Below are 19,127 nucleotides of genomic sequence, written 5' to 3'. Positions count from 1 at the left end.
CCGCGTTATTCCTGTGTCTACAATTATAATGGCTAATTTATTCTTTGTGAAAATCTATAAAACCTCATGATAGTATCCCATTGCTGGGCCAAAAATCCACAGTTATAAACACGAATTAAGCACATGAAAGTGGCGCTTGTCCGGGTTTATGTCGAGTTTTAACCAGTGTCATCGAGATTTGTCACGTCATGGAGAGCACTTGAAGGTGCAACAACGATACGGAACAATAATTAATTAATTAATCAAGATTATGTTTATATTTTACATGTAACCGTTAGTGACTTCGGCTATAAATATTGTTAATTCATAGTCGCCCCGACTGGCTAGAGTTTTTTTTTCGAATGTCAAATCAACGGTAAAGAGTTTAAGTGTTTAGCTGAGCACCCGCGATACAATGTTTTTAAGTTAAGTTGAAAGGTAATATCTAAATTACATTTAAGTATTTGGATTAACTGATGACTAACTGGTGTTTGTTTTTTGTTTGGTGGGATCGAACCCGGTACTTTAACATCGCTAGGCGGTTCACGTACCTTTGAGATTATAAGACAAAAGTTGTTCAAAATTCGACAGCATGCGTTTTTGATCTAGTTTGTTATTTATACCAGTATCTGACGTCACAAAAAGGGTGGGTGATGATCCCTGTATTGTATCACTAATATTGCAGGTAATCACTCGTAATGCGAATGGTATACGCGGAGTTCTACACGCGACCCTCGTAGCATTTGATAAGCAGTGGAACCTGGCGATGACGGATGTGCTGGAGGTGTGGAAGAGGAAGGCTCCCTCCAAGAGGAAAATACCAGCGTCTTTGGGTAAGAAGTGATACGTATTGAATTTATAAAAACTTAATGTTGAGACAAGTTTTTATGAGAAACATTTTAAAACTTATATTGTAACTGAAATTAATGTTTAATTTTATTTTAATTATAATCAGGACAGTAAAATAACTATTAGCTAATCACACATTAATTATAATTTCCCTGTTTCATCATAATTCATCAGGCACACCGGTACCGAAAGGCACAGCTGCTGCGATATCGCCAGTTCCAGTGATCACTGAAACCCCCCTCGGTGGTGGCGTGTGGGAGTGTACGAGACATCTACCCCAGATAATGGTCAGGGGTGAACACGTTGTGCTTGTTAATATCATTGAACGATAACTTGAAATAAATTGACTTCATTGAAAGCCTAGAAATGGTTCACTGCTGGGCCGAGACGCTGATCCAGGACGGGTTCTTGGTTGCAGAAATTTATTGAAAACGGTGACTAAAGTCGTGACTGAAAATGAATATGGAAATTTCACTAATTGTATTTATGAGAGTTTATTATGTAGTACATTAAATGTTCTAATCATTATTACTACTAGTCGTGAAAGTCGACAATAGACGCAAAGATTTAAGCAATCTTTGCGTCTATTGTCGGCAGCTTATGCTGCGAGTCCTTTTTTATCTGTGCTATTTTAGGTCTGCTGTGTAAAATATACGTACTTGTATGGCGCCTTTGCTTGATTATTGTTTTTATTGATAGTACTTAACTATCTATGAAAGTAATATTTTAAAGGTTATATTACTATACCTACTCGTTTTTAATAGGTTTTTACCAAGATTAAAAAAATAACAATGAATTACGAATTAAATCATTATTTTTATATATGTGTATTGGAAACTAGTTGCGTACAAAAAATGTATGTACATTCAAAAACAAACGTAAACAAAGTCCCTACTAACATTTTTTTTTTTTAAATCCTCAAGGCACAAGTATGCAAACAGTTATACTTTATTTTATCTGTATATTTTGCATGTAATAAATTAAGGCCTGTAAACATGTTATGATTTAAATAAACATGAGAAATAATTTATTTATTTTTAATTTAATGTGAATGTCTAATATTAAAAATATTAATTATTTCCGTATTACGAGTGCGTACAAGTTTTATTGTGGATGGAATTCGCTCCTATACCATATTTTGAAGTTGAATATTTATGAGAATCCTTAATAGTGTAAATTGATATGAACATAACTGTATATAAAAAATGTTTTGTGTTTGAAATCTTTGTAAATATTCTTTATTAGTCCACATTGCTGTTAAAGAAATATATTCTTTTACGTTAAAAATAATTTAACAGACAGCTTTTTTTTTTTTTTAATTATATACATATTATTAAAAAATACATGAATTATTTAAAAAAAAAAAATACAAACTTGAAAATTGTGATAAAACAAGTTAACAAACATCTTAATATTTGGAATAAATTTTATAATTTTCACAGTAATCGGATTATTCGTCTATATAATGTAATCGTCCACTTATTGTTACATTTAAACATTTACATTTAAGAGTTTATTTATCCATAACGTATATATGAAGTAAGATTTTATATTTATTTGTTTATGTATTTGTTAATCAAGAGCACCTAAGTTGTGCAAAATTTGTGCCATCGAGCCACGCATACTGAAAAATGAAGATAAAAATTGTAAACGAATATCAGTCTTTATTTAGATCTGCTATTTGACAGATGTAACTCATCATAAATATAGTGTAAATTTAATAAACAAATATCTTTTTAAGTGTTATTGTTTTTTATTATAAATAATGTAATCGTATTTTTTGTTTCATTTAATTTTTATTGATTTGTTTTTCGAATTGTTAGAAATACGAATTTTCATTGACAGTATGGCAGCACTGGACCTCATTGAGTTTATGGACTGTGTACAAAATATATCAAAATGTAATATGAAGGTTTTTAATAATTTTTAATAATCATATTATATTTTCAGCCACCTGTAATATATATTTAGATTTACAACATTCTTAAAAACGTACGAAATATTTCATAAATAGCGATGCTCAGAGACTTATTGGTTTTTACCCCCAAAACGTAGGTGATTGGACCGCCGCCAGGGGGCGTCGCACTCGACGGCCGTCGTCTGCAAATCTTAGATATATAAATAGCATCATCTAATGCATCAAAAATCTATTCAAACGATGTAAATATTGTGAAACGATAAAGTATCAAGCGTTCAAAATGAAGTATATATCGACAAGTTCCTCGTATAAATATTTAAAGGTTGGCGTGCATCTGCTTTATTTAAAGCATAGTTTACGCTCCTGCTTACATTGCTGTACTTTATATTCGTCGAAATGTACACATAGATGTTCAAAAAAATTGAATTCGGTATCGCGATGTCGTGAAAACATGCGATAACGCGCAGTTGGATGGCAGCGGCTAAGGTCGACGCACGGTCGCCGGCGGTCATCAGCGGGAGCTGGGAGCGACGGCCGCGAGCGGGAACGCGCATGAAAATGGGAAAACAATTGTTTTGAACAATGCGTAGGCACACTTCCTTGTTGGATGAAGCGGAGGGACTCAATATACCCCTTTACGACGTCTCGGAAAAGAATTGTGGTTCTTATCGCGATACGAGTTCAATATTATTAAATAAATACTCGACGTCGTGCCTATTATGTCTGAACTCATCTATTATATTATTGTATAGCTCGAGTATTATAAATTTTCAGATGTCGATCCCGAATGTCATAAACACTTTCAATACTTAAAAGTACGCAATTCCAGCAGAATTAGAACTTTTAATCGCTTAAATAAAAAACTGTTATAATTAACGAGTAAAAAATTAAGCAGCTGCTTGTCCGCTTCAAATATACGTAACGAATTGTAGCATCAAACGGAATTCATCACTGAACAAAGGTTTCAATCATCTGTCTGGAACGAGGAAACGAAAATATGCAAACTTTCACCCGCAGTTCCGTAGAGATGTTAGTCAGAGGGTGGGTATAAATAGCGGAGTTACGCAACGCGGCCGATGCACTGCGGGCCCGGCGCCACCGGACCGCTAACCCCGGATTAGTTTAACATTACCGTGAGCGAAATGTGTGCGATCTCTAGCGGTTATTCTTGCATTGATCTATGTTTCGGGTACTTAAACCTAGCTTCAAAAATGAATTACTATAACAATCTTAAGATTAAAATACGCTTAATCAAACACTTCGATCGAAAGTGAATTTTGATCAGTACATTTTGAATTTGATCGAACAAATGTATATGTCTTATGTCCCCACTATATGCTACAATAAACGTTAATAATATAGTAATAATTAGTAGTAGTTTGACATAAAATTTATAACATAAAAACAATGCCCGCATTAAAAATGCTTTATTATCATAGTGCTGTGTTAAAAACACATATAATAATAAAATAAACGCGTTGCTCGTATAAGGCTAACGAGTCGACAAGGAGACACTTCCGTAATGTACATAATAAATGTACAATAATGTTATTTAAATTATGTATATACTCGCCGACCAATGTCACCTACTATTCTTTTACGGCAATGAAACCTTGATTGGTTGAACTCCACATATAAGTTACATACAGCCTTCGGTGAAGGAGAAACTTTTCCAACAAATAAGTAGGTATACCTTACAGTAAATCAGCAATTGGCATACATATGCAAGCAGGCACATTCTCTGCGCATATGCGATTGATATTCACCGACAAGTATAATTAAGAACAATTTTAATCTAAGTGTTGCTTAAGTTGCATTCGACTTCTGTGGACTAATAAAAAGTCTCTTATGCAATACAGTATATATGTACCTCAGACCACAAAACGACATAAACATCTTACTATGCAAGAATATTGTCGCTTATTTAGGTATAATCTCGCATCAATGTGCGTGTCCGTCTAGTTAAACCATAGTTCACCCGCACGGTAACACCAGCTTCCACGCTTTACTCTTTTTGTATTCGTTCTTGCATCTAAGTTGGGATCGCTTGACCTATTTACTGCAAATAGCCGCGGCCGGGACTCGAACGCGCTACTGGCGGACACGTGCCCGTATAAGCTGGCTCATTCCTTTGATATTACTATTAACTATGCTGAAATAAAACTACGTTTGCAAGACGTTTTTATACCGTGTATTCTAATTCAATTAAGCGTTAATTTTTGTTTGATTACGATTTTATAGAAATAGTTCTTCTATGAATCTTATACGTATTGTAATGTGACTATATAGCTTTTACGAATATTTTACTCAAGCAATACCGTCCTAATGACACGAATAATATATATCACCCGGACTAGAACCTAGGGCCCACCTGCGACCGTTTTCGCGAAGGTCGCGGCTGAGTCATTAATTATGAAACTCTGTGCTCCGCGTAGGCGAAGAATCCGTTTGAAGCGGTGCCTGATATGGAATCCTTATAGTCTGAATAACTTAATTTTCACGGCCTCTCTTAATTTATCTTAATAACATTATCAAATCAAATATTCTTAGTAAGTATAATTAGACACAAATCGTTTTTACTTAATTGTGTTGTTGAGTGGATATTCTGTATAAAGATTGAATTATAATTGTAATGAATTAAACATAAGTCCATTTACTGCACAAAACAAAAGTAAGAGAGGCATTACGAGAAGTGATAGTTATGCAAGCTGCAATTACGAGCATTGCCCGCCAGAATTATATCAGTTGTAATTGCGCTACCGTTGACAATTACCTACCGCCATTTTCTTGTACGCTTTTCGCTTTTAAGCCGTATCTACACTGTGCTGCCTTTATGAACAAATATGAGCCTAATATTGTATTTTGTAATTTTAATATCTAAATATGTAAATTTATGGATATGGATCTTTTTGGCTAACACATAACATTTTATAATTTAAATAACTTTAGGTAGCAAGTGACAATTTTAGATACGTATATATTTGTTTAAATTTATCTTAACTATGACAGCCATTATAATGATAATAAATTGAGGATTTGCGTTTGAGATATTATATTAAATATGTAGTTTAATTTATTCACTGCCTTTTTATTGAGTGCGAAAAAAACCGACAACTTTTAAAACAAAAAGTTGTTGAGAACTATCCTTTGCACATTCATTATCAACATCGAACAAAAAAACAATACGAAAATGTCAAAGTGACTTCTGACAGTGACAGATTATTCCCGCCCACTTGGCCTTTAATGAGTACAAATAGAACAGATTGTGATGTGATGTGATATTTGACATTTCAAGATGAATATGATTTAAGATGGAAAGTGTAACTTTGAACTTGATTTTATAATAAATTTGAAATTATCGATCGTTCAATAAAATACCAATTAGAATCACAATTTTTGAATATATAACTATATACTGTCAAAAGGCTTGTAAAGTATAATATTTAAATTTAATTAAATACACTAAGTAAAAGGCAAAATAAAGAAAAATTTAAATTAATTATATTAAATAGTCTGTTAGTCTAATCTAGGAGTGCAATCTATGTGCATTGCGCTCAAGTTTCGGTGCGCGTGCGCATCGTGACGACGAACCCGGCTTTCACTCCCGCTTCCTACCTCTGATTGATATACCACACGACATCGTGATTATTTGTTTTTATTTTTTTAACAAAAAAACATTTGTGTTCACTTTTTAAACTTGTAATCACGCTATTTTGAACTTAATTACTTTACAATAGAGAGTGTTCCAGAACAACGAATTACATATTTGTATTGATTTAACCTAATCGTAGTATATAATTAATAATGTATATAACTATGTTTCCAACTGGTTATTTATTGTAAAAAGTAACATTAACATACTTAGTTAATTTATCAGTTTAGCTGCGCTGAGATCAATGGCAATAATGTACAGGAAGACAAGTTCACAAAATGATCTGATACCTATTATAGATAAAATAATGTACAAAATGTAGAGCGTTTCATAAATTATTTTACACTGAAAGTATAATATTATCGTTTGATCTTACAACCATCACGAAAAGATATATTAGATGACAGAATACATTTCCCAAAAAAATGTTTATAGAAATTTACAGAGCTTGAAATTAGAATGTCAGCGAGTGTCAAGAATAGTGTTTAAGTTAACGTAGAGCCATGAATTTACTCAATGACTTGAAGAATTGTAAACTATCATACCTATTTGATAATTACGTACACACTGACAAACCTTTTTAATGTATATCTAGTAACATTTATATATATATGTATGCCACCTCTACCTTATTTATTTACAGATATACGGATATAAATTAAATATTATTTTATCAGTTTTTATTTTATATCAAATAGCTAGGCGATCGGGCAAATAGAGTACCTGGCACTGTACATTGGCTCACTCACCCTTTAACAGAAAACAACAATTCTAAGTGTTGATGTTTGCCAGTAGGATATGTGGTGAGTACATACCACCAATAACATTATGTCAGTATATTATATTTTGATATACATTTTATTAATTTAGTTCGACAAACAAAACTGCCATCTAAGGGAAAGTCAGCTTTAACCATAATTACTGACACTACAATAATTAAATACCGCTCCTTATAGTTTGCACTGCACCGCAAACCATAAGACCAAATAAATTATGTCGTTTCAGCCTGTGGTTTACTCACAAAAACCAGTCACACCAATATTCATTCCAAGAATGAAATTTAGCAGTTATAATTACTTTATACTTTATTGTACAATTAAAGAAAAAATTAATCAAACGTGGATACAGCCTAAATAAAATAAGCAAACAATTTAGGCGACCTTATGGTCACATAGCGATCTCTTTCAGGGTACCAACGCTGTCGGAGATAGCTCATAGGATATGAAATCAAATATTTGATTTAGTCGCTTTCAAAATCAGTTGAAATACATAATCGTGTATATTTTCTGTGACACTAACAATAATTAATATTATAACACGAGTGATGCAATCCTTGTTAGATAATACCAAGAGTACAGTTAACACGTTTTCCAATTATTTTCTCATTTCAAATGACTGTCTTATGTAATTTTTCCACCGATTTCACAAATGTTATTTAATGTTCTACTCGCGTTATGATTTATTCGAAATTTTCTTAATAGCTGTATCTTTAATTTATATTAAATTTATGTTTAAGTTACTTATATAATTATTTTACGTATTCATCAGCTTTCAACATATTTTATAATTCGACCCATAAATATTATATTATTATTTTGTTGGAGTCCTTTTAGGATTGATTTCTATTCTTATGTACGTCTGTATAAATGTATAATACGTACAATTGTATATATATTTAATATAAAAAAATATTTTTATCGTGTAAAAATAGTGAAAGAGAAATAATATTGATTCTTCGTTGAAGTTATTTGCACGTGCTCCTAAATCACAAGATCGATTTGAATAGCGAGACGGCTTTTCTAGATTCAGTTTAAGTACTTAACTTCCTAACAGCGTCAATACATCGTCTTTAGAACAGTCGATTTATATACGAGGTGCGTTATTCTGCGTCTGCCATACAAAAGTCCATACAACACGAACGCAAACGCGTACGAAGCAACGAACGAGCGTTAGAGACTTGCATGCGCCAGCGCAGTGAAAGTACTTTCGCGCGCTCGCTGCCCCGGTCGTCGACCTTGAAGCGAGATGGTTTCGTACAAACGAGCGGGATGGCTACAGATTTCTCAGGGAAGACGTGAAAAGCCCGGCGGGTGCAGGGCGCGAAAGTAAGCCCATCAGGAAATCGCCGCAGTAAAAGAAGCTAAATATTTTTTTACGCGTTCGCCTTTACTGCTCGTAAAAGTTATTGTTAGCCATTCTGTGACCCGTTTCATGATTTTCTCGACGTTTTCCCGAAAACTGCATCCTGTTTTATATTCCCGGAACGACTGCTGCTGGTTGTATACTAGCCATTAAATCTGAAACTACTTTCTTACGATGTTAGGTATTGTGATGTTCTCTAATTAAATCCATCCCATCCATCCATCCTGATTTAGATCTCGTATAAATGTCGATATAAATTGGATATCAAATCTTATAACTATTGTTAAATAAAATACTGTTAAATTTATTATTTGTAAGATGATCATTTCTATCTAAAGGAAATGTAAATATTTTTGCATTAGAAAACAAAGTAGCATCATGCATTAATAAATAATGCGTTATACATAAAATAAATTATTAATTAATATTTTTTTAAATTACAACAAATAAAAAAAAAATCATTCGCATTTACCTAAAAATATATAATTAATGTTTACGTTTAAATAAGATGACGAAAGTAATACTTTCATTAAAACTAAATATAATTCAACTTGAATTACATACACGAAAACATATAAATTATTTATATATACATTAATTATTTAATACTTAATCGGAATATCTTAAACGAGCCAAGTATAGCGTAACTCTTACGTCTCACGCGTCAACTCGTCGAGAGGGAAAGTCGAACAATTAAAAGCACATTGGAACTAGTTCTGTGTCTTTTTGTATATATCTCTTTTATTGTCTTTGAAATCGTTATTGAGACACTTAAATTTATATTATGACATTGCTGATTTTTTTTTTTTTTAAAGTACTGTTAAGGTATATGTAGAAGGGCCGGAGCTTATTCGTCCACGCTGCTCCAATGCAATTTTGCTGGCGATGTTTTCATAAACACAAACTGTTAAGGCTTATCTGTGTTAAAGGAATAAGTAGTACTTATTTGACAAATATAAGTCACATAATTTATACAATATACAGTTATTTTTTTATAACACAGTTTATATTATATATATTTGGTAGCGTGGTATATTATGTATTTCGATTTCCGTTTTATTGGTTATGGTCGTGGAAGATTGACTGATTCTTGTTAGTCTCAATTAAATTCGAAAATCGCTCCAAAAATTGTTCTTGTTTAAGTCTACTTTATTTTTGAAATATATTATTAATAAAATTACATAATATTATTATATACTTGTACTATAACACTTTACGCATATTATATTCGCTTTATATGTATATTATTTATGTATCAGATGTATACGCATGTTCCCTTTGATTTATTTAACTCAAAAAAAAAAGTCTTTGAATGGTAAGAAAAATCTATTAGTTCCGTTACATAAATTGTTAGTTGAGAAAATATTTAAATAACGAATATAATTTATAGCGCCCTTTGAAATGAGTGAATAATCGCGTATTTAAATTAACTAATTATTTTTTTTAATTATGGAATACTTACGTCGTTATCAAAAGTTGATACTATTATATATTTTATTATTTATTAGATAATAGTTGATGATGATTATGTAAATGTAGATTTGTCGACGAACGAATAGATTATGTTTTATAATATAAGGATTTTCGTCGCCATGTTTAATGATTAATGACGTCATAATACGTCATCAAATGATAGTGTAGTCAGAAAGAATCTTAGGAATAAAATTATCTTAAAATCGTTTATTACAAATTATTTTAATTATTTATGCTCTACATAGAAAAACATGTATATCCATTAAACCCTTTGACTAAGCCTTAAAAAGAAACGTAAATGAAAAAATGATTTCTGTAACGTGTACTAAACCAAAAACGGAACACGAAAACGGGAATGTATTTATCACATAAACAATACATCGGCAATTGTTTCATCCCAATTTGTTTTTGTGCTGGCTGTCTATATCATGGAGTTTAGTATCCGAAGTATGTTTACATCATTATTGAAGTCACAGAAGTATCACATTCTCGATCAAAAAATGTTATTAAAAAAAAATGCCGATTGCATTCTTATAAGAATTTTTCGCGATCGTTCGTGGTCAGTATAAGTATTTTGCAGTTTTTATAATAAGCAAAAACATTGAAATTAAAGTTAGATAAAGGAATAAAAGCCACAACTATAGCTTCGGAATTGATCATTTAAATTACGTATGTAAAACCTCGAATTGATTCAGTATTCAACAAAAAATGGCTGCGAATAGTAAAAGAGATTACATATAGGCTGTTCCCTCTTTAAAGTATAACTACTGCACCACCCGTGTACGTGTACAAGTAGTCATAACCCTTAATATCCACCTACTTTTTCAACGCTTAAATTTTCCAAATTTCAATTGTCCATAGCTACACGGCTGTTAGAAACCCTTTAACTAGATTTAAATTATAAATAATACACAAACATGTATTAACGGAGGAAACATTTAAATCAAAGGCCTTATATTATTATAGCCTTAGTTGTGTAAAAGCGATTCTAACATGCACCATCCGGGGGCTGACACGCGTAGGCACGCGTACAGGACCGCCTGCTATCGATCGCGTAGTAGCCACGCACGTCGGTCGTACTACGAACGATTTCGGCAGCAAGTCATTTGTAAAATTTATTCAATGTTTTGTAGCTATGTGCATCTTTATCATCTAAATTATTGATTATTCAAAAATTAGTATCCTTTAATGTAATTAAGTGTATTCGACGTACATAAATCGTCGTAGTCGACAGTAATGTTTATAGTTTTATTGTAATATAAAACATACAATTAATTTATGATTAAAAATAAACAGTTACCAGGATGAGCTTCGTATTTCGAAATTTAATAGTACAATGTATACCCTAGCGTGTTAACGTATTAAGTTTGAATTTAAAGATTTTTATCGAATCGACGACTCTACAGCGTTCATGAATGATCGATGTGCAAAGAAAAGGGGCATTTGAAAAGGGTCTTTTTGTCTCTTATACGCTCAAGACAAATGTGAGTAAAAGCGCAGATCTACTGTATAATATTTTTACTTTTATTTACGTCACTAATCCTGTTAATACTAATCTTGTTTTCACGATTTAATATACGTACACAAGTATCTAGATAATGTATGTTAATACACATGAAGACTAAATTTAATATCAAATATCTACATTGTGTACCACGCTTTACTCCCCATTGATACATGTGGCTCCCGGGGGCGCCCCCACACTCCTCGAGTTGCTATGAATGGCCCAGCACGAGTAAAGAGGTTCTATAGACTAAATGTATCATAATTTTAGTATTTTTGTATTGATATCGTACATATTGATAAAGAAACAATGGATTTCGTTATGAGAGTACGTGACACGAAATTGACGGAATAAGGTTAAAATAAATTTTGTCACGTACCAATGATACATATTCATTAATATTTTCCATTAAAAAAAATTTTTACACAAGTAATATTTCTTGTGTTTTTTAGAGGTATTATGAAGAACCGAGATGGGCCAGTGGTTACAACGCGTGCATCTTAACCGATGATTGCGGGCTCAAACCCAGGCAAGCACCACTGAATGTTCATGTGCTTAATTTGTGTTTATAATTCATCTCGTGCTCGGCGGCGAAGGAAAACATCGTGAGGAAACCTACATGTGTCTAATTTCAACGAAATTCTGGCACATGTGTATTCCACCAACCCGCATTGGAGCAGCTTGGTGGAATATGCTCCAAACCTTCTCCTCAAAAGGAGAGGAGGCCTTAGCCCAGCAGTGGGAAATTTACAGGCTGCTAATGTATGTAATGTAGTGTTTTTACTGTGTAGTAATATATTGTTTTAATTATTGTTTTTGGTACGTCTCAAACACTATCATCAGTATATTTCAGTCTCAGTTTATAACGAAAGATGAAGTGCGCGGAACACTACAGTGAAGCAACAAGTCCGACTACAAAATCAAAAGCGACTGCAATTGACAACTTGTTAAAACGTCAAAGGTGCTGTCATTTTCACAATAAATTATTGACGTATTAAGAAATTGTTAATTACTGCACACACTACCCGGATGTAATCGTAACTTCTATCTGGTAATATTCGGATGTCAATACGAATATATATTTTTTTTAATAAATAATAATTAATATTAATTTGTTAGATATAAGTAGGTACTTTTCGTATGTATACAGAACAATATGTTTATCTGCCTGTGTATAGGAAGCAAAGTAACTAATAAAATATCCAAAATGTTTATATGATTACTTGAATATTAATTAAAGTCAAAAAGATATAGAATTCTTGTGTCATTTGTTTCATAATGTTTTCACGTTTAATATTTATTCATAGTAGGTCAGAGGGCAAGTTCGCCACGTGTAGCGTTGCCTAGCGAACTCCCTCAACTTGAACTTAGCCCCCGCCTCACCCGACCACCCGCCACCTACTATAATATGAATTTTATTATTCATCAAAATATTCACTAGCAATTCTTAGAATCTTAATTTAGTTAAGCGATGCCTGAAATTCAACGATATTTCGAGAGGTTTTATTTTACGATACTATAAGTAAGTTTGAATACAAGAATAGATATTTAACGAAAGTATTTCGAATAATATCAATCAATCAATCATGAGCACTAGTACTTTCGTCGTCAAATATTTTATAACACATCATTTAACAAATTAAATATAATATTATTCACGAAACAATATAAAAATGGTTGATATAATGAACTAGTAATATGTGTATCATGTCATAGTTACATTTATGCCTTGGACAAAATAATCAGCTGAAGAAATGCAAATTTGTACAACGCAAGTCTAAATAAATACACTCAAGGCGAAGAATCTTATTCGTTTTTTTTTTTTTAATTTAAATATCGATATGTATGAAGGCACTGCATTACTTTTTCCTAATTAAAACTTGGCAAAGGTACCCCGAATCTACGGCTGTCCGTCGACGTACTACGGCGTAGAATTTCGTAGCGCGTAGTACCTGTATTTAAAAAACGGCAGTCAGTATTAATTCATGAAATATTGACAGTTTATTTCTATTTATTCGATTTAGTTTTAGTGATTACTAAATACTTAAATGAACAATTAGTATAATTATATTTTTAACGTCTAGTTTTTCTTTAACATGATGAGCTAATTTTATTATCGTTAGTAAACTCCGAAAGTATAGAAAAATAATAAGACGAATATGAATCCTATATAATAATAACATTACTGCACACTGAAATATTGACACAAATCCTTGTTACCGTACGACAAGATTTTACGCAAAAAATATTTTCATTTCATAAGGACTATTAAGTTTTAAAAGGACAATGTATTATTTATCCTCCTTGCATGTAAATAAGTAAAACCTCGACCGTATTAAAAAAAACTCATCGTTAAAAATATATACTACTAACGTTTTCATAAATTATTATAACGAAGACAAATATTAGATAATTATTCGTAAATTTCTAATGAATATAGAATATCTATTTATAGTTTCAAAGGTCGCCTTAATAAAAAAATATAATGATATAGATCTCATTTATAACGAGTGAGGCAAAATACAGATAAAACGTTTTATTTTTATTGTACTTAGCAGTTTTATTAATGATGTAATCAATAGAGGTCGTCTATTTGTTTGTTATAATCAAAATGTCAATAAATTGTGACCTGGGGCTGACGTCATCACTTGTTCTTATCCTTTCTGGAGACCTTCCGTTGTGCCTTGGAAGCCGCACGCCGCACGCCTGTGTAATTTATTATTGATCTAATTAATTACGATATAGGTTAATGTGTTAAACTTTGTCATTGCAAGTTAATCCGCTCCTTTTATTTGTATAATTAAAAAAATACATTACATTGATAATATCGACTAAGCAAAATATGAACCCACGCCTTCTTGTGAAAAGCGTTCAAGGTAAACGAATTTTAGTCTGTATTTTCTCTTCGAAATAAAGAGACATCACCAAGAATGCGTAAGCCAAGTGATCACAGCGTTATGACAAATAACCTTGACCGAGATAGCCGAAGAGGTACGGGTTCGGATCCTGTTATGTCGCAATTGATATAATTTTTTAATTACTTACGTAGAAACGATAAATATATTATTACGTATTTTTGTGTAACTACGTATTAACTTATAAAACGTTTGAAATTTTATTTATAACAAAACTATTTTAATTGCCTTCTAACGTAAAAACTCATGAAAACAGTATGTTTAATTCTAAATTCAAATACCAATTCCATGTTATAAATGTCAAAATGCAGAAATGACGCGGAGAGGCTCGTTTATTTTTAAATGAACGAATGACCTCAGTGCTTGAATGTAGTGCCAATGTCACAATATCTGGGTCTATGTCAGGCCGCGTGGCCTTAACGGCTAGTGAGGTTGGCTCATTGTGGCCTTATATGGCTCTTTCGGCCGCCTATGGGATTTTCGGTAATAAAACCTCCTCAAATAGTAAAGACTTAAAGTGCAGAATATATTTTCCATAATAAAAAAATAAACTGTTGCTATAAGTATTGTTTATTTTACAAAAATACAATTAACTCCTATATATTAGTTATTATGTTAGGAAAAAAATACATATAATAGATCGTGAGCTAGATAACATTGCAAATAGCCTTTGATAATATTTATAATGGCTGTCACAAATCTCAGCCTACGAATTATATCGATGATATGCATAATTTGTTTATCGGAGATAAAAAATATATACGTTTACGGCATTTATTTAAATAATGACCTTCGTTTCTGGCAAGACTAGAAATACTAAACAATTTTGACACAATTTCACACAAACACATTAAATATTTTTTAGGTCACATTCGGTATTAAACCTATTATTGGTAAAAAAAATGCAAAAAATGACCTTAAATAAGCAAGTACATGTAGAGATAATGAAAAAAAATATCCATATCATTATCGAAACAGGTTCATTAACGAAATGTTGGAGTTTAAATCGATATAGATAAAATTGTAATTGGTTCTAGTTTGGCGTTGAGTAGTAGCGTAATGGCGCCCGGCATTGAGAACGTAACCTTGTTAGCTCTTTCCTGCTCTCGCTCGGACGAGCGTCTATCTTCGTCTCGTTCTGATTGAATAGGTCTGTGTCACTACCGGATTCCGAACGCGTTGAGCTGTACACCTAAAGACGATTAAGAAAACGCTCTAAACTGAAGTCGATATACAAAACATATACGAACTGAATCTATATTTGAATATACATACATTGACACGTTACGCAATACTATATAACATTATATAAGTATGTGCTAAATGCAGAGATTCGACATTACTAAAATTGAGTGAATATTTGATGAGTAAACCACGATGAAAATAATTTTTTCATGTCGTCTATGAGCAACAGTGACCACTTACCATATGGCCGATTGCCTGTCAGTGGTGAAATGGATTAAAAAGAAAACGAATTAAAAAGATTGCGTTTAAAAAAACACACAAAATTAATACACAATATTTTATAAATTTCAGAAATAAACCTTCAAATGATTTATACAGCACATAGTCTAAGATGAACGCCGGAACTGAGTTTGATTTTTCATTAAAAAAATAAGCCTTATTAAAAAAATACAATATATTAAAAAAAACTACAACCTATATTGAATTTTGTAAAAAAATAATTACTTTGTGATCTTATCGGCTCTACCGTCTACTCGAATACATAATGTATACATATATAAATACCTACTCACACATCACTGCTTGACCTTCAATTTAACTACGGCACACAATTAATAATACACAATGAAAATACATTATACCAAAATATTTGAAACGAAGTTGTAACGATTTGTACAACATTTGTTATTATATTAGTTGAATAAACTACAATAATAATAAAATTACGTAATTTTAAATATATATTTTAACGAATTGGAATTCATTCTGTATTACTGTCTCCTAGAATATAAAACGAATATAACTTTTACTGAAGGATCATTTCCTCGAATAAAAAGGGTTGTGTGGGTGGACATGAGCTGCGAGTAAAATCCTGTTCAAATAGATATTTGCTCGCTATCGAAATTTCAGTTTGATCTTTGAAGTATTTTATATAAACTAAAAAAAATTATAACTTTAACTTTTGCTTATATTTGATGAATAAAGAATACCGTATAAACGAGGATATTATTTTATAAATTATATTCAATTGTTATAATAAATTGTTGCGAATAATTATGTGCGTCAAAATAAACAGATTATTCTATCGATAAATAACTATACAACCTTTTTATTACGAAAACGAAGAATATTTTATTATAATTTTCATCAATATTATTTCAATTACTAAAAATTCCTTCATACGGCTGACGAATGTAAAATAACAAAACCAGGGCATTGCGAAATGTGATTTTAGCTGAATTTATGCACATATAGACAATTTCAATACAATGCACACGTACTTTTTCACAACGACCCAGTTTCGTATTTGTCATATGAGTCACGCAACTAAATCGCTTTCTTGACATTAGCGATGATTTGTAATTACTTAAAAGAAAATCAATTTTAAACTATACGTCGAATAAAAAATGGATGGTATCTAAAATATTTTTTACCCTACGATTAAAAAAAATAAAAGTAAGAATTTGATTCGATAAATAGATTTTTTTGTATTCTTCGTAATTTTCCTTTGCCATTCCAAATTTAAACTGTTGAATTTTCTGACTTATGTCGTGGTAGTAGTCGTTTTTTGACTTCAGCAACATTTTTACTTTAAATTTAAATTACAATATAAATAGCATTTTAGCTCTAATTATATAAATAGTTTATCTAGTTATACTGTTGATTGTGACTATAAAATGTCTAAGACTGTTTCAGTCACAAACATCGTTGCCTAATATTTACTTTACAAACGTCAGCTCGACATGTTTATAAAATATAATGTAAACTGTAAATAAACAAACCTTGTTTCAAATTATTATTAAATAATAAAAGTATTTGGACCAAGTACGAACATTAACAACGTACGAAGCTACCTAAATTTAAATTAAATTTTCTTCGTAACATAATTGCCATATAGCAAAAACTATTTGTTAATAACTTACAATACCCAGCAGACGTGATCCGGTTTCTTTAGTATATATATTATAATTAATTTAAAATATGTATTTTAGTCATTTACTTCTTTAAGGCAGCGTTTGCCTTCGCATTCGCTCGACCGTATATTCGTCGACGTTGCAAAAATGGTCATATTTCAAAAGAACATTACATTACATGGAAATTATTTTTAAAACAGGATGAGTTGCTTCGAAAATTACCTCCTTAACTAACTTACAAATGTTATCCCTTTACATGGATTTCGAAATTATTTGTAATTCGAAAATCAAATTTTATCTTAAAATGTATAAGTTTTATTCTTAGAGTCTTACATATTATAAGATATACAAGACCGTCGCCATGATCCAAAAAAACTACTAGTTGAATAAATCGTTTTTATTAATCATACTTCACTACCAAAAACAAGAATGAAGCTACAAGGCGCTGAAAGCAATTACTTGTTAAACGAGGTTGCAGATATTATTATTAATAGCCATATTTATTCATTTAATGTCTGTTTTATGAAATAACACTTATTCATTCTGAATATATATCATATAACAGTAAGTTTAATTAGATCCTATGTGTTCTGTTACATGCATTTTAATAGTAAGTGGCACCTTCGCCTTAAATACTGTAACTGCTGCATTAACTTCTTGTATATAATAATAATAATATCATCAACGCGCCATCACTATGGGATTTCAAAAGTTATGCCCCTTATGACTTTTGCGTGTGTTTAATTTACACATTTACAATATTTTTTCGTATTTGCCTTTATGACTTTTCAGTGCGAATATACCTAACAATACTATTAATTTATTGATACAACTAATCTACACGAACTTCACTATATAAAGAGTTTTAAAAATCGAATATTTCGTTTAAATCGTTATATTTTTTAATAAAAAAATAATGAAATTTTCTTCATACGTTCGGGGAATATATTATATAATAATTATGTTACTTTGCTGATATAATATAAAATAAATAACATTGTGCTGCTAACGTTAAAGGCAAAAAGGTCAGTGGAATAGGCAACAGGCAACATATTATGAGAAAATTAATGACACACACATACAAGTCAACCATTATATAAAACCTCTATGCATTCTTCGAAAAATTTAATTATAGAATATTCATTATGAATGACAGAATATTGATATAATTTAAAATAAAAAAAAACAAATGGTGTTGTATTTTTAAAATCATTTACAAAAAGAGATGAGAGAATCTTTCTTTAAACGAAACTAAAATAAATATATTATTTTATTAGTAATTAAAATATGAAATATGTAATATTTTTAACGGTGTGGGTTCTAGTTTTATAAGTATCAAACTAAAATTTACTTAATTTATTTATGTATGTCTATAGCAAAGTACATTGCAACGATAACAAACACTGATTTAAAAAATTATAAATTTCGATAACCACGTATTAATTTAAGATGAAAAAAAACGTTCGGTCACAGAGTCGTTTTGGCGCAATACCCGAGGCAGAACCCTAAGTGTAGGTTAACACTATTATTAAACAGATAATTAACAAGACGGTAATAGTAACCTGTGTGTCTGTAGCCTTACGCAGCGAGACCTTCA

The 19,127-nt window shown here is 31.2% G+C and overlaps 2 protein-coding genes across 3 annotated transcripts in view; one reads left to right on the top strand and one right to left on the bottom strand.

Moving 5' to 3' along the window:
- LOC113404466 (U7 snRNA-associated Sm-like protein LSm11) overlaps positions 1-1,336 on the top strand; it is a 29,390-nt gene extending 28,054 nt beyond the window's left edge. Inside the window, exons 3-4 of the mRNA XM_026645363.2 lie at positions 665-812; positions 1,003-1,336. Of these exons, the coding sequence (XP_026501148.1) occupies positions 665-812; positions 1,003-1,160 (306 nt within the window). The 3' untranslated portion in view covers positions 1,161-1,336. The remainder of the gene's footprint in view (positions 1-664; positions 813-1,002) is intronic.
- LOC113404464 (ecdysone-induced protein 74EF) overlaps positions 1-19,127 on the bottom strand; it is a 151,558-nt gene that overhangs the window by 122,852 nt on the left and 9,579 nt on the right. The gene's annotated exons all lie outside the window — the stretch shown is intronic.

This window comes from Vanessa tameamea, chromosome 5, assembly GCF_037043105.1.
Source record: "Vanessa tameamea isolate UH-Manoa-2023 chromosome 5, ilVanTame1 primary haplotype, whole genome shotgun sequence".
In the NCBI taxonomy this organism is placed as follows: Eukaryota; Metazoa; Arthropoda; class Insecta; order Lepidoptera; family Nymphalidae; genus Vanessa; species Vanessa tameamea.
Note: the sequence above shows the minus strand (reverse complement) of the source record. Positions and strands in the feature narration are given on the sequence as shown.